We start from the raw sequence: 25,149 nt of genomic DNA, 5'->3' as shown, positions 1-25,149 counted from the left end.
ATGGGGGGGTAGAGTCAGTGATAGGGGAGAGTGTACATGGGGGTGTGGGAGGGGAGTGAATGGGGGGTAGAGTCAGTGAGAGGGGAGAGTGTACATGGGGGTGTGGGAGGGGAGTGAATGGGGGGTAGAGTCAGTGATAGGGGAGAGTGTACATGGGGGTGTGGGAGGGGAGTGAATGGGGGGGAAGTGTCAGTGATCGGGGAGAGTGTACATGGGGGTGTGGGAGGGAGTGAATGGGGGGTAGAGTCAGTGATAGGGGAGAGTGTACATGGGGGGTGTGGGGGGAGTGAATGGGGGGTAGAGTCAGTGATAGGGGAGAGTGTACACGGGGGTGTGGGGGGGAGTGAATGGGGGGTAGAGTCAGTGATAGGGGAGAGTGTACATGGGGGTGTGGGGGGAGTGAATGGGCGTAGAGTCAGTGATAGGGGAGAGTGTACATGGGGGTGTGGGAGGGGAGTGAATGGGGGGTAGAGTCAGTGATAGGGGAGAGTGTACATGGGGGTGTGGGAGGGGAGTGAATGGGGGTAGAGTCAGTGATGGGGGAGAGTATACACGGGGGTGTGGGAGGGGAGTGAATGGGGGGTAGAGTCAGTGATAGGGGAGAGTGTACATGGGGGTGTGGGAGGGGAGTGAATGGGGGGTAGAGTCAGTGATAGGGGAGAGTGTACATGGGGGTGTGGGAGGGGAGTGAATGGGGGGTAGAGTCAGTGATAGGGGAGAGTGTACATGGGGGTGTGGGAGGGGAGTGAATGGGGGTAGAGTCAGTGATGGGGGAGAGTATACACGGGGGTGTGGGAGGGGAGTGAATGGGTGGGTAGAGTCAGTGATGGGGGAGAGTGTACATGGGGGTGTGGGGGGAGTGAATGGGGGGTAGAGTCAGTGATCGGGGAGAGTGTACATGGGGGTGTGGGGGGGAGTGAATGGGGGTTATAGTCAGTGATAGGGGAGAGTGTACATGGGGGTGTGGGAGGGGAGTGAATGGGGGGGGTAGAGTCAGTGATAGGGGAGAGTGTACATGGGGGTGTGGGGGGGGAGTGAATGGGGGGTAGAGTCAGTGATAGGGGAGAGTGTACATGGGGGTGTGGGAGGGGAGTGAATGGGGGGTAGAGTCAGTGATAGGGGAGAGTGTACATGGGGGTGTGGGAGGGGAGTGAATGGGGGGGTAGAGTCAGTGATAGGGGAGAGTGTACATGGGGGTGTGGGAGGGGAGTGAATGGGGGGTAGAGTCAGTGATAGGGGAGAGTGCACATGGGGGTGTGGGAGGGGAGTGAATGGGGGGGTAGAGTCAGTGATAGGGGAGAGTGTACATGGGGGTGTGGGGGGAGTGAATGGGGGGTAGAGTCAGTGATTGGGGAGAGTGTACATGGGGGTGTGGGAGGGGGGAGTGAATGGGGGGTAGAGTCAGTGATCGGGGAGAGTGTACATGGGGGTGTGTGAGGGGAGTGAATGGGGGGTAGAGTCAGTGATAGGGGAGAGTGTACATGGGGAATGTGGGGGGGGGGAGTGAATGGGGGGGAAGAGTCAGTGATAGGGGAGAGTGTACATGGGGGTGTGGGAGGGGAGTGAATGGGGGTAGAGTCAGTGATAGGGGAGAGTGTACATGGGGGTGTGGGAGGGGAGTGAATGGGGGGGTAGAGTCAGTGATAGGGGAGAGTGTACATGGGGGTGTGGGAGGGGAGTGAATGGGGGGTAGAGTCAGTGATAGGGGAGAGTGTACATGGGGGTGTGGGAGGGGAGTGAATGGGGGGTAGAGTCAGTGATAGGGGAGAGTGTACATGGGGGTGTGGGAGGGGAGTGAATGGGGGGTAGAGTCAGTGATGGGGGAGAGTGTACATGGGGGTGTGGGAGGGGAGTGAATGGGGGTAGAGTCAGTGATAGGGGAGAGTGTACATGGGGGTGTGGGAGGGGAGTGAATGGGGGGTAGAGTCAGTGATAGGGGAGAGTGTACATGGGGGTGTGGGAGGGGAGTGAATGGGGGGGAAGAGTCAGTGATAGGGGAGAGTGTACATGGGGGTGTGTGAGGGGAGTGAATGGGGGGCAGAGTCAGTGATAGGGGAGAGTGTACATGGGGGTGTGGGAGGGGAGTGAATGGGGGGTCGAGTCAGTGATCGGGGAGAGTGTACATGGGGAATGTGGGAGGGGAGTGAATGGGGGGTAGAGTCAGTGATAGAGGAGAGTGTACATGGGGGTGTGGGAGGGGAGTGAATGGGGGGTAGAGTCAGTGATAGGGGAGAGTGTACATGGGGGTGTGGGAGGGGAGTGAATGGGGGGGAAGAGTCAGTGATAGGGGAGAGTGTACATGGGGCTGTGGGAGGGGAGGGTGTACTGGGGAGCTGTGGAGTGCAGGCGTGTGGACTGGTCCGTAACACAGGAAAAGGAAAGCTGGAGACTGCCAAGTGAATGTGCAAACTTTATTGACGATCACAGTGAAAGCCTTTATCAAATCACCTCCGAGACACATGAATTAGCAGCAGTCTGACTCTCCGTCAGGTGTCCGGGAACACAGGGAAATTTGGGAATTTGTGATTTCTGCCTTGCCATGCCGTTCGAACAACCCCTCCCCCCCGCTCCCCCCACTTTCCCTTCTGCCCCCTCGCATTGCTCCCGCATATCGATGTCACATGCCAGATCGAGCAAATGTATCTGGTGTGGTCCTGCCCCCTGCTGCCCAACTATGGAACAACATCCAGATAAATAACCCCATCAATTCCCCCCTGGATTTACCTCCTCAGGGAGCTGTGCGTGGGCTGGGAGACTGTCACACAGGAAGAGGAGGCCCATTCAGCCTCTCTCTCTCTCTCGACTGTTATACAGGAAGAGGAGGAGGCCCCATTCAGCCCCTCTCCGGCCTGTTACACAGGAACAGGAAGAGGCCCATTCAGCCCCTCTCCGGCCTGTTACACAGGAACAGGAGGAGGCCCATTCAGCCCCTCGAGCCTGTTACACAGGAACAGGAGGCGGCCCATTCAGCCCCTCTCGGGCCTGTTACACAGGAAGAGGGGAAAACCATTGAGACTCGAAACAGTGATGGGTGGGCGGGGATTAGGGGTGGGGATTTGGGGGGTGGGGTGTCAGGGGGAGGCAGGTCCAGATTGCCACGCCTCTCTCTGTGGGAAATGACCCCTGGCCTTGTCCCTGAATGGCCTGATTAGAATTATAAAATCCGGCCTCTTTTTCGGCGAGGCCCCAAACCACTCTACCCCCTCCCCTCCTTCCCTCTCCCCCCTCCCCTCCTTTCCTCTGCACCTCTCCCCTGCCCCCACCTAGAGGCAGTCGTCCCTCTCTATCGACCCAATCGAATCCGTTAAACAATCTCGAGCCCCTCGTTCAGATCACCCCTTCGTCTTCCCGGGGCTGGAGGGAAGTCAAGGCCCAGCCCGTCCTCGGAGTGTGACCCTCCTGCAGCCTCAGGACCGGCATTGGGGGTCTGTGCTGCCTGCCTACCCCTCCCCAACTCGGCTGCACCCACCCACCCAGAGGCACATTCCCCATTCTTCCTGCCCAAGGTGTGAGGGGGGACAGATCGGCTCGAAGTTAACTCCAAGGTGTTAGATAGTGGAAGGTGTTGACGCCCAAAGTGGGGGGAGATGCAGTCAGCGGGAGGGGGTGAGGGTTAAACCACGACCCCCGTCATTGTTTCCTGTGCGAGAGGCTCCATCATCACTTGGAACTCCGAATGGTGTATCTGCAAACGGATGAGGAACTGTCCTTCCCTCTCTTTCTTGCTCAATCCCTCCACTCCCTCCCTTCCCCTAACCCCGCACACACTCTCTCTCTCTATCTACCCACCTCTCTAACCATCCTTTCCTGCTCCATCACATTTTTCTGTCCCCTCCCTCAGCCACTTATCATCTCCCCCGCTCTCCCCTGCTCCCATTCTTTACATCATGAGTCAGTACTGAGGGAGTGCCGCACTGTCAGAGGGTCAGTACTGAGGGTGTGCTGCACTGTCAGAGGGTCAGTACTGAGGGAGCGCCGCACTGTCAGAGGGTCAGTACTGAGGGTGTGCTGCACTGTCAGAGGGTCAGTACTGAGGGAGCGCCGCACTGTCAGAGGGTCAGTACAGAGGGAGTGCCGCACTGTCAGAGGGTCAGTACTGAGGGAGTGCCGCACTGTCAGAGGGTCAGTACTGAGGGAGCGCCGCACTGTCAGAGGGCCAGTACTGAGGGAGCGCCGCACTGTCAGAGGGTCAGTACTGAGGGAGCGCCGCACTGTCAGAGGGTCAGTACTGAGGGAGCGCCGCACTGTCAGAGGGTCAGCACTGAGGGAGCACTGCATTGTTGTAGGGTCAGTACTGAGGGAGTGCCGCACTGTCGGAGGGTCAGTACTGTGGGAGCGCCGTACTGTCGGAGGGTCAGTACTGAGTGAGCGCCGCACGGCCAGAGGGTCAGTACTGAGGGATCGCCGCACTTTTTTAGGGTCAGTACTGAGGGAGCGCTGGACTGTCGGAGGGTCAGTACTGAGGGAGTGCCGCACGGTCAGAGGGTCAGTACTGAGGGAGCGCCGCACTGTCAGGGGGTCAGTACTGTGGGAGCGTCGCACTGTCAGAGGGTCAGTACTGAGGGAGCGTCGCACTGTCAGAGGGTCAGTACTGAGGGAGCGCCGCACTGTCGGGGGGTCAGTACTGAGGGAGTGCTGCACTGTCAGAGGGTCAGTACTGAGGGAGCGCCGCACTGTCAGAGGGTCAGTACTGAGGGAGCGCCGCACTGTCAGAGTGTCAGTACTGAGGGAGCGCCGCACTGTCAGAGGGTCAGTACTGTGGGAGCGCCGCACTGTCAGAGGGTCAGTACTGTGGGAGCGCCGCACTGTCAGAGGGTCAGTACTGAGGGAGCGCTGCATTTTTGTAGGGTCAGTACTGAGGGAGTGCTGCACTGTCAGAGGGTCAGTACTGAGGGAGCGCCGCACTGTCAGAGGGTCAGTACTGAGGGAGCGCCTCACTGTCGGAAGGTCAGTACTGAGTGAGCGCCGCACTGCCAGAGGGTCAGTACTGAGTGAGCGCCGCACTGCCAGAGGGTCAGTACTGAGGGAGCGCCGCACTGTCAGAGGGTCAGTACTGAGGGAGCGCCGCACTGTCAGAGGGTCAGTACTGAGGGAGTGCCACTCTGTCACAGGGTCAGTACTGAGGGAGCGCCGCACTGTCGGAGGGTCAGTACTGAGGGAGTGCTGCACTGTCAGAGGGTCAGTACTGAGGGAGTGCCGCACTGTCAGAGGGTCAGTACTGAGGGAGAGCCTCACTGTCAGAGGGTCAGTACTACTGGAGTTGGGGGGTCGCTGACCTTTGCCCTCTCATCCTGAGCCTTCTCTCTCTTTCTCTCACTCTCTGACGATATCTCCGGGGATTAGGAATGCTTGGCTGCCAGGGCGGCAAAGTCTTCCTCCGAGGCCTGTAACCAACGGGCACAGCGGGTACAGACCTCCAGGCCGGCGAGCTTCTTCTCCCAGTCGCTGGTTCCGGTGGGGCCCCAGGCCTGGCGGTAAGCCTCCACCCCGGGCCGAGGGTGGTCCAGGCTGGACGCCAGGTGCTCCAGGTTGACCGTCAGGCCCTGCACGTTGACCGTGAAGTAGGCCAGCTCGTCGAGCAGGCGGCTCCTGCCCGGGTTCAGCCCCCTCTGATCCTCCAGCACCAGGCTCAGGTAGTGTGCTAGGCCCGTGTAGGCCCGGTGGTCAGACAGCAGCCAGATCCCTTCCTTCCCCTCCCCATCCTCCTCCTCGTCGCCGTGGGAGACCGCTGGCAGGCCGGGCAAGGCCGGGCTCGCGGGCTGGAAGCCGGGATGGTTGAAGGGCGGTCCCTGATGCTGCCTCTGAAAGAGAACACAGGGGAGGGTAAAGTAATGAAGAGATGAAAAACACCAGGGAGGCTCCGGCCTTTTGGGGTCCAGATACCCCCGGGTAAATCTCCGGAGACCCGGAGTTCGAACTCCACCACGCTCGGATGGTGAAATCTGAATTCAGTAACAACAATCCCGGAACTCAAAGCTTAATGATGACCATGAAACCATTGTCATTTATTTTAAAAAACCTCTGGTGAAATTTAAGTTCAGTTGCACAGAATTTGGAATGTCGGCCTATAAAACAATCCCCGATTAACGTTTTAAAAAACCCCATCTGCTTCATTAGGGCCTCTTTTGGGCAAGCGAGATTTGCCGTGACTCCTGATCCACGGAACGGAGCAACGTTATTTTCTGGAGTGACGTTAAAGATTCCAATACTGTGTCCGTCATGAAGTTTGTTTTAATCTACCACACGCCTATTTCTTTGCGCAATCACTCCTGGAGCGAGGTGCTGGAAGTCTGCAGAGGGATTTGGATAGGCTAAGTGAATGGGCTAGGGTCTGGCAGATGGAATACAATGTTGACAAATGTGAGGTTATCCATTTTGGTAGGAATAACAGCAAAAGGGATTATTATTTAAATGATAAAATATTAAAACATGCTGCTGTGCAGAGGGACCTGGGTGTCCTAGTGCATGAGTCGCAAAAAGTTGGTTTACAGGTGCAACAGGTGATTAAGAAGGCAAATGGCGTTTTGTTCTTCATTGCTAGAGGGATGGAGTTTAAGACTAGGGAGGTTATGCTGCAATTGTCTAAGGTGTTATTGAGGCCACACCTGGAGTATTGTGTTCAGTTTTGGTCTCCTTACTTGAGAAAGGACGTACTGGCACTGGAGGGTGTGCAGAGGAGATTCACGAGGTTAATCCCAGAGCTGAAGGGGTTGGATTACGAGGAGAGGTTGAGTAGACTGGGACTGTACTCAGAATTTAGAAGGATGCGGGGGGATCTTATAGAAACATATAAAATTATGAAGAGAATAGATAGGATAGATGCGGGCAGGTCACACTCACTCATTCACTCACTCTCAGGCACTCATTCACTCACTCACTCTCTCATTCATTCACTCACACTCACACTCACACTCTTTCACTGACACTCTCACACTCACTCTCTCACTCTCTCGCTCTCTCGCTCACTCACTCACTCACGTACATATAGGTCCACCAAGCGTGGCGATCGGTGATTCAGCTCCTGAACCAGTTTGTACGTCTTGTGGACGGTGACCGAGAGGTTTCTGGTGACGGAGCGAGTGGAGATTCTGTGGAATCGTGCCCCTACGGAGAGAGGGGGAGAGAGGGGGACATGGTCAATGCTCTCGACTCCCCCTTAAAATGCCAACCGGCCAATTGCCCGCCTCACCACCACCCAGGCCTCATGTTCACTGACATGTTCGCGGTTTTATCCCTCTATTTCTATTCATCTTCTCTCCCTCTTTCACCTTCAATCCTGCCGCAATCATCATTCTCCCCGAATGACCCTCTGACAGTGCGGCACTCCCTCAGTACTGACCCTCCGACAGTGCGGCACTCCCTCAGTACTGACCCTCTGACAGTGCGGCGCTCCCTCAGTACTGACTCTCTGACAGTGTGGCACTCCCTCAGTACTGACCCTCTGACAGTGCGGCGCTCCCTCAGTACTGACCCTCTGACAGTGCGGCGCTCCCTCAGTACTGACCCTCTGACAGTGCGGCACTCCCTCAGTACTGACCCTCTGACAGTGCAGCACTCCCTCAGTACTGACCCTCTGACAGTGCGGCACTCCCTCAGTACTGACCCTCCGACAGTGCGGCACTCCCGCAGTACTGACCCTCGGACAGTGCGGCACTCCCTCAGTACTGACCCTCTGACAGTGCAGCACTCCCTCAGTACTGACCCTCTGACAGTGCAGCACTCCCTCAGTACTGACCCTCTGACAGTGCGGCGCTCCCTCAGTCCTGACCCTCTGACAGTGCGGCGCTCCCTCAGCACTGACCCTCTGACAGTGCGGCGCTCCCTCAGTACTGACCCTCTGACAGTGCGGCACTCCCTCAGTACTGACCCTCTGACAGTGCAGCACTCCCTCAGTACTGACCCTCTGACAGTGCGGCACTCCCTCAGTACTGACCCTCCGACAGTGCGGCACTCCCGCAGTACTGACCCTCGGACAGTGCGGCACTCCCTCAGTACTGACCCTCTGACAGTGCAGCACTCCCTCAGTACTGACCCTCTGACAGTGCAGCACTCCCTCAGTACTGACCCTCTGACAGTGCGGCGCTCCCTCAGTCCTGACCCTCTGACAGTGCGGCACTCCCTCAGTACTGACCCTCTGACAGTGCAGCACTCCCTCAGTCCTGACCCTCCGACAGTGCGGCGCTCCCTCAGTACCGACCCTCTGACAGTGCGGCGCTCCCTCAGTACTGACCCTCTGACAGTGCGGCACTCCCTCAGTACTGACCCTCTGACAGTGCGGCGCTCCCTCAGTACTGACCCACTGACAGTGCGGCATTCCCTCAGTACTGAACCTCTGACAGTGCGGCGCTCCCTCAGTACTGACCCTCCGACAGTGCGACACTCCATCAGTACTGACCCTCTGACTGTGCGGCACTCCCTCAGTACAGACCCTCTGACAGTGCGGCACTCCCTCAGTACTGACCCTCTGACAGTGCGGCACTCCCTCAGTACTGACCCACTGACAGTGCGGCATTCCCTCAGTATGAACCTCTGACAGTGCGGCGCTCCCTCAGTACTGACCCTCCGACAGTGCGACACACCCTCAGTACTGACCCTCTGACAGTGCAGCACTCCCTCAGCACTGACCCCCTGACAGTGAGGCGCTCCCTCAGCACTGACCCTCTGACAGTGCGGTGCTCCCTCAGTACTGACCCTCTGACAGTGCGGCGCTCCCTCAGTACTGACCCTCCGACAGTGCGGCACACCCTCAGTACTGGCCCTCTGACAGTGCGGTGCTCCCTCAGTACTGACCCTCCGGCAGTGCGGCACTCCCTCAGTACTGACCCTCTGACAGTGCGGTGCTCCCTCAGCACTGACCCTCTGACAGTGAGGCGCTCCCACAGCACTGACCCTCTGACAGTGCGGCACTCCCTCAGTACTGACCCTCTGACAATGCGGCACTCCCTCAGTACTGACCCTCTGACAATGCGGCACTCCCTCAGTCCTGACCCTCTGGCAGTGCGTCACTCCCTCAGTAATGACCCTCTGAAAGTGCTGCACTCCCTCAGTACTGACCCTCTGACAGTGCGGCGCTCCCTCAGTACTGACCCTCCGACAGTGCGGCGCACCCTCAGTACTGACCCTCTGACAGTGCGGCACACCCTCAGTACTGGCCCTCTGACAGTGCGGTGCTCCCTCAGTACTGACCCTCTTACAGTGCGGCACTCCCTCAGTACTGACCCTCTGACAATGTGGCGCTCCCTCAGTACTGACCCATTGACAGTGCGGCGCTCCCTCAGTACTGACCCTCTGACAGTGCGGCACTCCCTCAGTACTGACCCTCTGACAGTGCGGCGCTGCCTCTGTACAGACCCTCAGACAGTGCGGCGCTCCCTCAGTACTGACCCTCTGACAGTGCGGCGCTCCCTCAGTACTGACACTCCGACAGTGCGGCACTCCCTCAGCACTGACCCCCTGACAGTGAGGCGCTCCCTCAGCACTGACCCTCTGACAGTGCGGTGCTCCCTCAGTACTGACCCTCTGACAGTGCGGCGCTCCCTCAGTACTGACCCTCCGACAGTGCGGCGTTCCCTCAGTACTGACCCTCTGACAGTGTGGCGCTCCCTCAGTACTGACCCTCAGACAGTGCGGCGCTCCCTTAGTACTGACCCTCTGACAGTGCGGTGCTCCCTCAGTACTGACCCTCCGACAGTGCGGCACTCCCTCAGTACTGACCCTCTGACAGTGCGGCGCTCCCTCAGTACTAACCCTCTGACAGTGCGGCGCTCCCTCAGTACTGACCCTCCGACAGTGAGGCGCTTTCTCAGTACTGACCCTCTGACAGTGCGGCACTCCCTCAGTAGTGACCCTCTGACAGTGCGGCACTCCCTCAGTACTGACCCTCTGACAGTGCGGCGCTCCCTCAGTCCTGACCCTCTGACAGTGCGGCACTCCCTCAGTACTGACCCTCTGACAGTGCAGCACTCCCTCAGTCCTGACCCTCCGACAGTGCGGCGCTCCCTCAGTACCGACCCTCTGACAGTGCGGCACTCCCTCAGTACTGACCCTCTGACAGTGCGGCGCTCCCTCAGTACTGACCCTCTGACAGTGCGGCGCTCCCTCAGTACTGACCCTCTGACAGTGCGGTGCTCCCTCAGTACTGACCCTCCGACAGTGCGGCGCTCCCTCAGTACTGACCCTCAGGCAGTGCGGCACTCCCTCAGTACTGACCCTCTTACAGTGCGGCGCTCCCTCAGCACTGACCCTCCGACAGTGCGGCGCTCCCTCAGTACTGACCCTCCGACAGTGCGGCGCTCCCTCAGCACTGACCCTCCGACAGTGCGGCGCTCCCTCAGCACTGACCCTCCGACAGTGCAGCACTCCCTCAGTACTGACCCTCTGACAGTGTGGCGACCCCTGCACAGAGTCATAGTTTATTCGGGATAAGGATCACTCACTGTGTAACTGTACAGAGTCACTGTTTATTCAGGGTGAGGATCACTCAATGTGTAACTGTACAGATTCACTGTTTATTCAGGGTGAAGATCACTCGCTGTGTAACTGTACAGAGTCACTGTTTATTCAGGGTAAGGATCACTCGCTGTGTAACTGTACAGAGTCACTGTTTATTCGGGATAAGGATCACTCACTGTGTAACTGTACAGTGTCATTGTTTATTCAGGGTGAGGATCACTCACTGTGTAAATGTACAGAGTCACTGTTTATTCAGGGTGAGGATCACTCACTGTGTAACTGTACAGAGTCACTGTTTATTCAGGGTGAGGATCACTCACTGTGTAAATGTACAGAGTCGCTGTTTATTCAGGGTAAGGACCACTCACTGTGTATCTGTACAGAGTCACTGTTTATTCAGAGTAAGGATCACTCACTGTGTAACTGTACAGAGTCAATGTTTATTCAGGGTAAGGATCACTCACTGTGTAACTGTACAGAGTCACTGTTTATTTAGAGTAAGGATCATTCACTGTGTAACTGTACAGAGTCACTGTTTATTCAGGGTAAGGATCACTCACTGTGTAACTGTACAGAGTCATTGTTTATTCAGGGTAAGGATCACTCACTGTGTAATTGTACAGAGTCATTGTTTATTCAGGGTAAGGATCACTCACTGTGTAACTGTACAGAGTCACTGTTTATTCAGGGTAAGGATCACTCGCTGTGTAACTGTACAGAGTCACTGTTTATTCAGGGTAAGGATCACTCACTGTGTAACTGTACAGTGTCACTGTTTATTCAGGGTAAGGATCACTCACTGTGTAACTGTACAGAGTCAATGTTTATTCAGGGCAAGGATCACTCACTGTGTAACTGTACAGAGTCACTGTTTATTCATGGTAAGGATCACTCACTGTGTAACTGTACAGAGTCACTGTTTATTCAGGGTAAGGATCACTCACTGTGTAACTGTACAGAGACACTCTTTATTCAGGGTAAGGATCACTCACTGTGTAACTGTTCAGAGTCACTGTTTATTCAGGGTAAGAATCACTCACTGTGTAACTGTACAGATCACTGTTTATTCAGTGTAAGGATCACTCACTGTGTAAATGTACAGAGTCACTGTTTATTCAGGGTAAGGATCACTCACTGTGTAACTGTATAGAGTATCTGTTTATTCAGGGTGAGGGTCACTCACTGTGTAACTGTACAGAGTCACTGTTTATTCAGCAGGGTAAGGATCACTCACTGTGTAACTGTACAGAGTCACTGTTTATTCAGAGTAAGGATCACTCACTGTGTAACTGTACAGAGTCGCTGTTTATTCAGGGTAAGGATCACTCACTGTGTAACTGTACAGAGTCACTGTTTATTCATGGTAAGGATCACTCACTGTGTAACTGTACAGAGTCATTGTTTATTCAGGGTAAGGATCACTCACTGTGTAACTGTACAGAGTCACTGTTTATTCAGCAGGGTAAGGATCACTCAGTGTGTAACTGTACAGAGTCACTCTTTAATCTGGGTAAGGATCACTCACTGTGTAACTGTACAGAGTCACTGTTTATTCAGGGTAAGGATCACTCACTGTGTAACTGTACAGAGTCACTGTTTATTCAGGGTGAGGATCACTCACTGTGTAACTGTACAATGTCACTGTTTATTCGGGGTAAGGATCACTCAGTGTGTAACTGTACAGATCACTGTTTATTCAGTGTGAGGATCACTCACTGTGTAACTGTACAATGTCACTGTTTATTCAGGGTAAGGATCACTCAGTGTGTAACTGTACAGAGTCACTGTTTATTCAGGGTAAGGATCACTCACTGTATAACTGTACAGAGTCACTGTTTATTCAGGGTGAGGATCACTCACTGTGTAACTGTACAGAGTCACTGTTTATTCAGGGTGAGGATCACTCACTGTGTAACTGTACAGAGTCACTGTTTATTCACCAGGGTAAGGATCACTCAGTGTGTAACTGTACAGATTCACTGTTTATTCAGTGTGAGGATCACTCGCTGTGTAACTGTACAGAGTCACTGTTTATTCAGCGTGAGGATCACTCACTGTGTAACTGTACAGAGTCACAGTTTATTCAGGGTAAGGATCACTCACTGTACAACTGAACAGTGTCACTGTTTATTCAGGGTAAGGATCACTCAGTGTGTAACTGTACAGATTCACTGTTTATTCAGTGTGAGGATCACTCACTGTGTAACTGTACAGTGTCACTGTTTATTCAGGGTAAGGATCACTCAGTGTGTAACTGTACAGAGTCACTGTTTCTTCAGGGTGAGGATCACTCACTGTGTAACTGTACAGAGTCATTGTTTATTCAGGGTAAGGATCACTCAGTGTGTAACTGTACAGATTCACTGTTTATTCAGTGTGAGGATCACTCACTGTGTAACTGTACAATGTCACTGTTTATTCGGGTTAAGGATCACTCAGTGTGTAACTGTACAGATCACTGTTTATTCAGTGTGAGGATCACTCACTGTGTAACTGTACAGTGTCACTGTTTATTCAGGGTAAGGATCACTCAGTGTGTAACTGTACAGAGTCACTGTTTATTCAGGGTAAGGATCACTCACTGTATAACTGTACAGAGTCACTGTTTATTCAGGGTGAGGATCACTCACTGTGTAACTGTACAGAGTCACTGTTTATTCAGGGTGAGGATCACTCATTGTGTAACTGTACAGAGTTACTGTTTATTCATGGTCAGGATCACTCACTGTGTAACTGTACAGAGTCACTGTTTATTCAGCAGGGTAAGGATCACTCACTGTGTAACTGTACAGAGTCACTGTTTATTCAGGGTAAGGATCACTCGCTGTGTAACTGTACAGAGTCACTGTTTATTCAGGGTAAGGATCACTCACTGTGTAACTGTACAGAGTCACTGTTTATTCAGGGTGAGGATCACTCACTGTGTAACTGTACAGAGTCACTGTTTATTCAGGGTGAGGATCACTCACTTTGTAACTGTACAGAGTCACTGTTTATTCAGAGTGAGGATCACTCGCTGTACAACTGTACAGTGTCACTGTTTATTCAGGGTAAGGATCACTCAGTGTGTAACTGTACAGATTCACTGTTTATTCAGTGTGAGGATCACTCACTGTGTAACTGTACAATGTCACTGTTTATTCGGGGTAAGGATCACTCAGAGTGTAACTGTACAGATCACTGTTTATTCAGTGTGAGGATCACTCACTGTGTAACTGTACAGTGTCACTGTTTATTCAGGGAAAGGATCACTCAGTGGGTAACTGTACAGAGTCGCTGTTTATTCAGGATAAGGATCACTCACTGTGTAACTGTACAGAGTCACTGTTTATTCAGGGTGAGGATCACTCACTGTGTAACTGTACAGTGTCACTGTTTATTCAGGGTAAGGATCACTCAGTGTGTAACTGTACAGAGTCACTGTTTATTCAGGGTGAGGATCACTCACTGTGTAACTGTACAGAGTCATTGTTTATTCAGGGTAAGGATCACTCACTGTGTAACTGTCCAGAGTCACTGTTTATTCAGGGTCAGGATCACTCACTGTGTAACTGTGCAGAGTCACTGTTTATTCACGGTAAGGATCACTCACTGTGTAACTGTCCAGAGTCACTGTTTATTCAGCAGGGTAAGGATCACTCACTGTGTAACTGTGCAGAGTCACTGTTTATTCAGAGTAAGGATCACTCACTGTGTAACTGTACAGAGTCGCTGTTTATTCAGGGTAAGGATCACTCACTGTGTAACTGTACAGAGTCACTGTTTATTCATGGTAAGGATCACTCACTGTGTAACTGTACAGAGTCGCTGTTTATTCAGGGTAAGGATCACTCACTGTGTAACTGTACAGAGTCACTGTTTATTCATGGTAAGGATCACTCACTGTGTAACTGTACAGAGTCATTGTTTATTCAGGGTAAGGATCACTCACTGTGTAACTGTACAGAGTCACTGTTTATTCAGCAGGGTAAGGATCACTCAGTGTGTAACTGTACAGAGTCACTGTTTAATCAGGGTAAGGATCACTCACTGTGTAACTGTACAGAGTCACTGTTTATTCAGGGTAAGGATCACTCACTGTGTAACTGTACAGAGTCACTGTTTATTCAGGGTGTGGATCACTCGCTGTACAACTGTACAGTGTCACTGTTTATTCAGGGTAAGGATCACTCAGTGTGTAACTGTACAGATTCACTGTTTATTCAGTGTGAGGATCACTCACTGTGTAACTGTACAATGTCACTGTTTATTCGGGGTAAGGATCACTCAGTGTATAACTGTACAGATCACTGTTTATTCAGTGTGAGGATCACTCACTGTGTAACTGTACAGTGTCACTGTTTATTCAGGGAAAGGATCACTCAGTGGGTAACTGTACAGAGTCGCTGTTTATTCAGGATAAGGATCACTCACTGTGTAACTGTACAGAGTTACTGTTTATTCAGGGTGAGGATCACTCACTGTGTAACTGTACAGTGTCACTGTTTATTCAGGGTAAGGATCACTCAGTGTGTAACTGTACAGAGTCACTGTTTATTCAGGGTGAGGATCACTCACTGTGTAACTGTACAGAGTCATTGTTTATTCAGGGTAAGGATCACTCACTGTGTAACTGTCCAGAGTCACTGTTTATTCAGGGTCAGGATCACTCACTGTGTAACTGTGCAGAGTCACTGTTTATTCAGGGTAAGGATCACTCACTGTGTAACTGTCCAGAGTCACTGTTTATTCAGCAGGGTAAGGATCACTCACTGTGTAACTGTGCAGAGTCACTGTTTATTCAGAGTAAGGATCACTCACTGTGTAACTGTACAGAGTCGCTGTTTATTCAGGGTAAGGATCACTCACTGTGTAACTGTACAGAGTCACTGTTTATTCATGGTAAGGATCACTCACTGTGTAACTGTACAGAGTCGCTGTTTATTCAGGGTAAGGATCACTCACTGTGTAACTGTACAGAGTCACTGTTTATTCATGGTAAGGATCACTCACTGTGTAACTGTACAGAGTCATTGTTTATTCAGGGTAAGGATCACTCACTGTGTAACTGTACAGAGTCACTGTTTATTCAGCAGGGTAAGGATCACTCAGTGTGTAACTGTACAGAGTCACTGTTTAATCAGGGTAAGGATCACTCACTGTGTAACTGTACAGAGTCACTGTTTATTCAGGGTAAGGATCACTCACTGTGTAACTGTACAGAGTCACTGTTTATTCAGGGTGAGGATCACTCACTGTGTAACTGTACAATGTCACTGTTTATTCGGGGTAAGGATCACTCAGTGTGTAACTGTACAGATCACTGTTTATTCAGTGTGAGGATCACTCACTGTGTAACTGTACAGTGTCACTGTTTATTCAGGGTAAGGATCACTCACTGTATAACTGTACAGAGTCACTGTTTATTCAGGGTGAGGATCACTCACTGTGTAACTGTACAGAGTCACTGTTTATTCAGGGTGAGGATCACTCACTGTGTAACTGTACAGAGTCACTGTTTATTCAGCAGGGTAAGGATCACTCAGTGTGTAAGTGTACAGATTCACTGTTTATTCAGTGTGAGGATCACTCGCTGTGTAACTGTACAGAGTCACTGTTTATTCAGCGTGAGGATCACTCACTGTGTAACTGTACAGAGTCACAGTTTATTCAGGGTTAGGATCACTCACTGTACAACTGAACTGTGTCACTGTTTATTCAGGGGAAGGATCACTCAGTGTGTAACTGTACAGATTCACTGTTTATTCAGTGTGAGGTTCACTCACTGTGTAACTGTACAGTGTCACTGTTTATTCAGGGTAAGGATCACTCAGTGTGTAACTGTACAGAGTCACTGTTTCTTCAGGGTGAGGATCACTCACTGTGTAACTGTACAGAGTCATTGTTTATTCAGGGTAAGGATCACTCACTGTGTAACTGTACAGATTCACTGTTTATTCAGTGTGAGGATCACTCACTGTGTAACTGTACAATGTCACTGTTTATTCGGGTTAAGGATCACTCAGTGTGTAACTGTACAGATCACTGTTTATTCAGTGTGAGGATCACTCACTGTGTAACTGTACAGTGTCACTGTTTATTCAGGGTAAGGATCACTCAGTGTGTAACTGTACAGAGTCACTGTTTATTCAGGGTAAGGATCACTCACTGTATAACTGTACAGAGTCACTGTTTATTCAGGGTGAGGTTCACTCACTGTGTAACTGTACAGAGTCACTGTTTATTCAGGGTGAGGATCACTCATTGTGTAACTGTACAGAGTTACTGTTTATTCATGGTCAGGATCACTCACTGTGTAACTGTACAGAGTCACTGTTTATTCAGCAGGGTAAGGATCACTCACTGTGTAACTGTACAGAGTCACTGTTTATTCAGGGTAAGGATCACTCGCTGTGTAACTGTACAGAGTCACTGTTTATTCAGGGTAAGGATCACTCACTGTGGAACTGTACAGAGTCACTGTTTATTCAGGGTGAGGATCACTCACTGTGTAACTGTACAGAGTCACTGTTTATTCAGGGTGAGGATCACTCACTTTGTAACTGTACAGAGTCACTGTTTATTCAGGGTGAGGATCACTCGCTGTACAACTGTACAGTGTCACTGTTTATTCAGGGTAAGGATCACTCAGTGTGTAACTGTACAGATTCACTGTTTATTCAGTGTGAGGATCACTCACTGTGTAACTGTACAATGTCACTGTTTATTCGGGGTAAGGATCACTCAGTGTGTAACTGTACAGATCACTGTTTATTCAGGATAAGGATCACTCACTGTGTAACTGTACAGAGTCACTGTTTATTCAGGGTGAGGATCACTCACTGTGTAACTGTACAGTGTAACTGTTTATTCAGGGTAAGGATCACTCAGTGTGTAACTGTACAGAGTCACTGTTTATTCAGGGTGAGGATCACTCGCTGTGTAACTGTACAGAGTCATTGTTTATTCAGGGTAAGGATCACTCACTGTGTAACTGTCCAGAGTCACTGTTTATTCAGGGTCAGGATCACTCACTGTGTAACTGTGCAGAGTCACTGTTTATTCAGGGTAAGGATCACTCACTGTGTAACTGTCCAGAGTCACTGTTTATTCAGGGTAAGGATCACTCAGTGTGTAACTGTACAGATTCACTGTTTATTCAGTGTGAGGATCACTCACTGTGTAACTGTACAATGTCACTGTTTATTCGGGGTAAGGATCACTCAGTGTGTAACTGTACAGATCACTGTTTATTCAGTGTGAGGATCACTCACTGTGTAACTGTTCAGAGTCACTGTTTATTCAGGGTAAGAATCACTCACTGTGTAACTGTACAGATCACTGTTTATTCAGTGTAAGGATCACTCACTGTGTAAATGTACAGAGTCACTGTTTATTCAGGGTAAGGATCACTCACTGTGTAACTGTATAGAGTCACTGTTTATTCAGGGTGAGGATCACTCACTGTGTAACTGTACAGAGTCACTGTTTATTCAGCAGGGTAAGGATCACTCACTGTGTAACTGTACAGAGTCACTGTTTATTCAGAGTAAGGATCACTCACTGTGTAACTGTACAGAGTCGCTGTTTATTCAGGGTAAGGATCACTCACTGTGTAACTGTACAGAGTCACTGTTTATTCATGGTAAGGATCACTCACTGTGTAACTGTCCAGAGTCATTGTTTATTCAGGGAAAGGATCACTCACTGTGTAACTGTACAGAGTCACTGTTTATTCAGCAGTGTAAGGATCACTCAGTGTGTAACTGTACAGAGTCACTGTTTAATCAGGGTAAGGATCAATCACTGTGTAACTGTACAGAGTCACTGTTTATTCAGGGTAAGGATCACTCACTGTGTAACTGTACAGAGTCACTGTTTATTCAGGGTGAGGATCACTCACTGTGTAACTGTACAATGTCACTGTTTATTCGGGGTAAGGATCACTCAGTGTGTAACTGTACAGATCACTGTTTATTCAGTGTGAGGATCACTCACTGTGTAACTGTACAGTGTCACTGTTTATTCAGGGGAAGGATCACTCAGTGTGTAACTGTACAGAGTCACTGTTTATTCAGGGTAAGGATCACTCACTGTATAACTGTACAGAGTCACTGTTTATTCAGGGTGAGGATCACTCACTGTGTAACTGTACAGAGTCACTGTTTATTCAGGGTGAGGATCACTCACTGTGTAACTGTACAGAGTCACTGTTTATTCAGCAGGGTAAGGATCACTCAGTGTGTAACTGTACAGATTCACTGTTTATTCAGTGTGAGGATCACTCGCTGTGTAACTGTACAGAGTCACTGTTTATTCAGCGTGAGGATCACTCACTGTGTAACTGTACAGAGTCACAGTTTATTCAGGGTAAGGATCACTCACTGTACAACTGAACAGTGTCACTGTTTATTCAGGGTAAGGATCACTCAATGTGTAACTGTACAGATTCACTGTTTATTCAGTGTGAGGATCACTCACTGTGTAACTGTACAGTGTCACTGTTTATTCAGGGTAAGGATCACTCAGTGTGTAACTGTACAGTCACTGTTTCTTCAGGGTGAGGATCACTCACTGTGTAACTGTACAGGGTCATTGTTTATTCAGGGTAAGGATCACTCAGTGTGTAACTGTACAGATTCACTGTTTATTCAGTGTGAGGATCACTCACTGTGTAACTGTACAATGTCACTGTTTATTCGGGTTAAGGATCACTCAGTGTGTAACTGTACAGATCACTGTTTATTCAGTGTGAGGATCACTCACTGTGTAACTGTACAGTGTCACTGTTTATTCAGGGTAAGGATCACTCAGTGTGTAACTGTACAGAGTCACTGTTTATTCAGGGTAAGGATCACTCACTGTATAACTGTACAGAGTCACTGTTTATTCAGGGTGAGGATCACTCACTGTGTAACTGTACAGAGTCACTGTTTATTCAGGGTGAGGATCACTCATTGTGTAACTGTACAGAGTTACTGTTTATTCATGGTCAGGATCACTCACTGTGTAACTGTACAGAGTCACTTTTTATTCAGCAGGGTAAGGATCACTCACTGTGTAACTGTACAGAGTCACTGTTTATTCAGGGTAAGGATCACTCGCTGTGTAACTGTACAGAGTCACTGTTTATTCAGGGTAAGGATCACTCACTGTGTAACTGTACAGAGTCACTGTTTATTCAGGGTGAGGATCACTCACTGTGTAACTGTACAGAGTCACTGTTTATTCAGGGTGAGGATCACTCACTTTGTAACTGTACAGAGTCACTGTTTATTCAGGGTGAGGATCACTCGCTGTGTAACTGTACAGAGTCACTGTTTATTCAGCAGGGTGAGGATCACTCACTGTGTAACTGTACAGAGTCACTGTTTATTCAGCAGGGTAAGGATCACTCAGTGTGTAACTGTAGAGATTCACTGTTTATTCAGTGTGAGGATCACTCACTGTGTAACTGTACAGAGTCACTGTTTATTCAGCGTGAGGATCATTCACTGTGTAACTGTACAGAGTCACAGTTTATTCAGGGTAAGGATCACTCACTGTACAACTGTACAGTGTCACTGTTTATTCAGGGTAAGGATCACTCAGTGTGTAACTGTACAGATTCACTGTTTATTCAGTGTGAGGATCACTCACTGTGTAACTGTACAATGTCACTGTTTATTCGGGGTAAGGATCACTCAGTGTGTAACTGTACAGATCACTGTTTATTCAGTGTGAGGATCACTCACTGTGTAACTGTACAGTGTCACTGTTTATTCAGGGAAAGGATCACTCAGTGTGTAACTGTACAGAGTCGCTGTTTATTCAGGATAAGGATCACTCACTGTGTAACTGTACAGAGTCACTGTTTATTCAGGGTGAGGATCACTCACTGTGTAACTGTACAGAGTCACAGTTTATTCAGGGTGAGGGTCACTCACTGTGTAACTGTACAGAGTCATTGTTTATTCAGGGTAAGGATCACTCACTGTGTAACTGTCCAGAGTCACTGTTTATTCAGGGTCAGGATCACTCACTGTGTAACTGTGCAGAGTCACTGTTTATTCAGGGTAAGGATCACTCACTGTGTAACTGTCCAGAGTCACTGTTTATTCAGGGTAAGGATCACTCAGTGTGTAACTGTACAGATTCACTGTTTATTCAGTGTGAGGATCACTCACTGTGTAACTGTACAATGTCACTGTTTATTCGGGGTAAGGATCACTCAGTGTGTAACTGTACAGATCACTGTTTATTCAGTGTGAGGATCACTCACTGTGTAACTGTACAGTGTCACTGTTTATTCAGGGTAAGGATCACTCAGTGTGTAACTGTACAGAGTCACTGTTTATTCAGGGAAAGGATCACTCACTGTATAACTGTACATAGTCACTGTTTATTCAGGGTGAGGATCACGCACTGTGGAACTGTACAGAGTCACTGTTTATTCAGGGTGAGGATCACTCACTGTGTAACTGTACAGAGTTACTGTTTATTCATGGTCAGGATCACTCACTGTGTAACTGTACAAAGTCACTGTTTATTCAGCAGGGTAAGGATCACTCACTGTGTAACTGTACAGAGTCGCTGTTTATTCAGGGTAAGGATCACTCGCTGTGTAACTGTACAGAGTCACTGTTTATTCAGGGTGAGGATCACTCGCTGTGTAACTGTACAGAGTCACTGTTTATTCAGGGTAAGGATCACTCACTGTGTACCTGTACAGAGTCACTGTTTATTCAGCAGGGTAAGGATCAGTCAGTGTGTAACAGTACAGATTCACTGTTTATTCAGTGTGAGGATCACTCACTGTGTAACTGTACAGAGTCACTGTTTATTCAGCGTGAGGATCACTCACTGTGTAACTTTACAGAGTCACAGTTTATTCAGGGTAAGGATCACTCACTGTACAACTGTACAGTGTCCCTGTTTATTCAGGGTAAGGATCACTCAGTGTGTAACTGTACAGATTCACTGTTTAATCAGTGTGAGGATCACTCACTGTGTAACTGTACAATGTCACTGTTTATTCGGGGTAAGGATCACTCAGTGTGTAACTGTACAGATCACTGTTTATTCAGTGTGAGGATCACTCACTGTGTAACTGTACAGTGTCACTGTTTATTCAGGGTAAGGATCACTCAGTGTGTAACTGTACAGAGTCACTGTTTATTCAGGGTAACGATCACTCGCTGTGTAACTGTAAAGAGTCACTGTTTATTCAGCAGGGTGAGGATCACTCACTGTGTAACTGTACAGAGTCACTGTTTATTCAGCAGGGTAAGGATCAGTCAGTGTGCAACAGTACAGATTCACTGTTTATTCAGTGTGAGGATCACTCACTGTGTAACTGTACAGAGTCACTGTTTATTCAGCGTGAGGATCACTCACTGTGTAACTTTACAGAGTCACAGTTTATTCAGGGTAAGGATCACTCACTGTACAACTGTACAGTGTCCCTGTTTATTCAGGGTAAGGATCACTCAGTGTGTAACTGTACAGATTCACTGTTTATTCAGTGTGAGGATCACTCACTGTGTAACTGTACAGTGTCCCTGTTTATTCAGGGTAAGGATCACTCAGTGTGTAACTGTACAGATTCACTGTTTAATCAGTGTGAGGATCACTCACTGTGTAACTGTACAATGTCACTGTTTATTCGGGGTAAGGATCACTCAGTGTGTAACTGTACAGATCACTGTTTATTCAGTGTGAGGATCACTCACTGTGTAACTGTACAGAGTCACTGTTTATTCAGCGTGAGGATCATTCACTGTGTAACTGTACAGAGTCACAGTTTATTCAGGGTAAGGATCACTCACTGTACAACTGGACAGTGTCACTGTTTATTCAGGGTAAGGATCACTCAGTGTGTAACTGTACAGAATCACTGTTTATTCAGTGTGAGGATCACTCACTGTGTAACTGTACAATGTCACTGTTTATTCGGGGTAAGGATCACTCAGTGTGTAACTGTACAGATCACTGTTTATTCAGTGTGAGGATCACTCACTGTGTAACTGTACAGTGTCACTGTTTATTCAGGGAAAGGATCACTCAGTGTGTAACTGTACAGAGTCGCTGTTTATTCAGGATAAGGATCACTCACTGTGTAACTGTACAGAGTCACTGTTTATTCAGGGTGAGGATCACTCACTGTGTAACTGTACAGAGTCACAGTTTATTCAGGGTGAGGGTCACTCACTGTGTAACTGTACAGAGTCATTGTTTATTCAGGGTAAGGATCACTCACTGTGTAACTGTCCAGAGTCACTGTTTATTCAGGGTCAGGATCACTCACTGTGTAACTGTGCAGAGTCACTGTTTATTCAGGGTAAGGATCACTCACTGTGTAACTGTCCAGAGTCACTGTTTATTCAGGGTAAGGATCACTCAGTGTGTAACTGTACAGATTCACTGTTTATTCAGTGTGAGGATCACTCACTGTGTAACTGTACAATGTCACTGTTTATTCGGGGTAAGGATCACTCAGTGTGTAACTGTACAGATCACTGTTTATTCAGTGTGAGGATCACTCACTGTGTAACTGTACAGTGTCACTGTTTATTCAGGGTAAGGATCACTCAGTGTGTAACTGTACAGAGTCACTGTTTATTCAGGGAAAGGATCACTCACTGTATAACTGTACATAGTCACTGTTTATTCAGGGTGAAGTTCACGCACTGTGGAACTGTACAGAGTCACTGTTTATTCAGGGTGAGGATCACTCACTGTGTAACTGTACAGAGTCGCTGTTTATTCAGGGTAAGGATCACTCGCTGTGTAACTGTACAGAGTCACTGTTTATTCAGGGTAAGGATCACTCACTGTGTAAATGTACAGAGTCACTTTTTATTCAGGGTGAGGATCACTCACTGTGTAACTGTACAGAGTCACTGTTTATTCAGGGTGAGGATCACTCGCTGTGTAACTGTAAAGAGTCACTGTTTACTCAGGGTAAGGATCACTCACTGTGTAACTGTGCAGAGTCACTGTTTATTCAGGGTGAGGATCACTCACTGTGTAACTGTACAGAGTCATTGTTTATTCAGGGTAAGGATCACTCACTGTGTAACTGTCCAGAGTCACTGTTTATTCAGGGTCAGGATCACTCACTGTGTAACTGTGCAGAGTCACTGTTTATTCAGGGTAAGGATCACTCACTGTGTAACTGTCCAGAGTCACTGTTTATTCAGGGTAAGGATCACTCAGTGTGTAACTGTACAGATTCACTGTTTATTCAGTGTGAGGATCACTCACTGTGTAACTGTACAATGTCACTGTTTATTCGGGGTAAGGATCACTCAGTGTGTAACTGTACAGATCACTGTTTATTCAGTGTGAGGATCACTCACTGTGTAACTGTTCAGAGTCACTGTTTATTCAGGGTAAGAATCACTCACTGTGTAACTGTACAGATCACTGTTTATTCAGTGTAAGGATCACTCACTGTGTAAATGTACAGAGTCACTGTTTATTCAGGGTAAGGATCACTCACTGTGTAACTGTATAGAGTCACTGTTTATTCAGGGTGAGGATCACTCACTGTGTAACTGTACAGAGTCACTGTTTATTCAGCAGGGTAAGGATCACTCACTGTGTAACTGTACAGAGTCACTGTTTATTCAGAGTAAGGATCACTCACTGTGTAACTGTACAGAGTCGCTGTTTATTCAGGGTAAGGATCACTCACTGTGTAACTGTACAGAGTCACTGTTTATTCATGGTAAGGATCACTCACTGTGTAACTGTCCAGAGTCATTGTTTATTCAGGGTAAGGATCACTCACTGTGTAACTGTACAGAGTCACTGTTTATTCAGCAGTGTAAGGATCACTCAGTGTGTAACTGTACAGAGTCACTGTTTAATCAGGGTAAGGATCAATCACTGTGTAACTGTACAGAGTCACTGTTTATTCAGGGTAAGGATCACTCACTGTGTAACTGTACAGAGTCACTGTTTATTCAGGGTGAGGATCACTCACTGTGTAACTGTACAATGTCACTGTTTATTCGGGGTAAGGATCACTCAGTGTGTAACTGTACAGATCACTGTTTATTCAGTGTGAGGATCACTCACTGTGTAACTGTACAGTGTCACTGTTTATTCAGGGGAAGGATCACTCAGTGTGTAACTGTACAGAGTCACTGTTTATTCAGGGTAAGGATCACTCACTGTATAACTGTACAGAGTCACTGTTTATTCAGGGTGAGGATCACTCACTGTGTAACTGTACAGAGTCACTGTTTATTCAGGGTGAGGATCACTCACTGTGTAACTGTACAGAGTCACTGTTTATTCAGCAGGGTAAGGATCACTCAGTGTGTAACTGTACAGATTCACTGTTTATTCAGTGTGAGGATCACTCGCTGTGTAACTGTACAGAGTCACTGTTTATTCAGCGTGAGGATCACTCACTGTGTAACTGTACAGAGTCACAGTTTATTCAGGGTAAGGATCACTCACTGTACAACTGAACAGTGTCACTGTTTATTCAGGGTAAGGATCACTCAATGTGTAACTGTACAGATTCACTGTTTATTCAGTGTGAGGATCACTCACTGTGTAACTGTACAGTGTCACTGTTTATTCAGGGTAAGGATCACTCAGTGTGTAACTGTACAGTCACTGTTTCTTCAGGGTGAGGATCACTCACTGTGTAACTGTACAGGGTCATTGTTTATTCAGGGTAAGGATCACTCAGTGTGTAACTGTACAGATTCACTGTTTATT

The 25,149-nt window shown here is 48.8% G+C and overlaps 2 protein-coding genes across 3 annotated transcripts in view; one reads left to right on the top strand and one right to left on the bottom strand.

The window, feature by feature from the left end:
- Positions 1-2,468, top strand: part of LOC140396638 (transforming growth factor beta-1-induced transcript 1 protein-like) — a 174,950-nt gene extending 172,482 nt beyond the window's left edge. The window contains exon 6 of the mRNA XM_072485432.1: positions 2,428-2,468. Coding sequence (XP_072341533.1) covers positions 2,428-2,468 — 41 coding nt within the window. The remainder of the gene's footprint in view (positions 1-2,427) is intronic.
- A 1,642-nt stretch (positions 2,469-4,110) lies between these two features.
- LOC140396043 (cardiotrophin-2-like) overlaps positions 4,111-25,149 on the bottom strand; it is a 42,041-nt gene continuing 21,002 nt past the window's right edge. For both annotated transcript variants that reach the window (XM_072484111.1, XM_072484112.1), the window contains exons 2-3: positions 6,983-7,104; positions 4,111-5,801 (exon numbers count right to left, since the gene is read on the bottom strand). In XM_072484111.1, coding sequence (XP_072340212.1) covers positions 5,340-5,801; positions 6,983-7,104 — 584 coding nt within the window. In that variant the 3' untranslated portion in view covers positions 4,111-5,339. The remainder of the gene's footprint in view (positions 5,802-6,982; positions 7,105-25,149) is intronic.

The sequence above is a fragment of the Scyliorhinus torazame genome, chromosome 19 (genome assembly GCF_047496885.1).
Source record: "Scyliorhinus torazame isolate Kashiwa2021f chromosome 19, sScyTor2.1, whole genome shotgun sequence".
Lineage (NCBI taxonomy): Eukaryota > Metazoa > Chordata > Chondrichthyes > Carcharhiniformes > Scyliorhinidae > Scyliorhinus > Scyliorhinus torazame.
The sequence above is the reverse complement of the archived record's forward strand: the minus strand, read 5'-3'. Positions and strand labels throughout refer to the sequence as shown.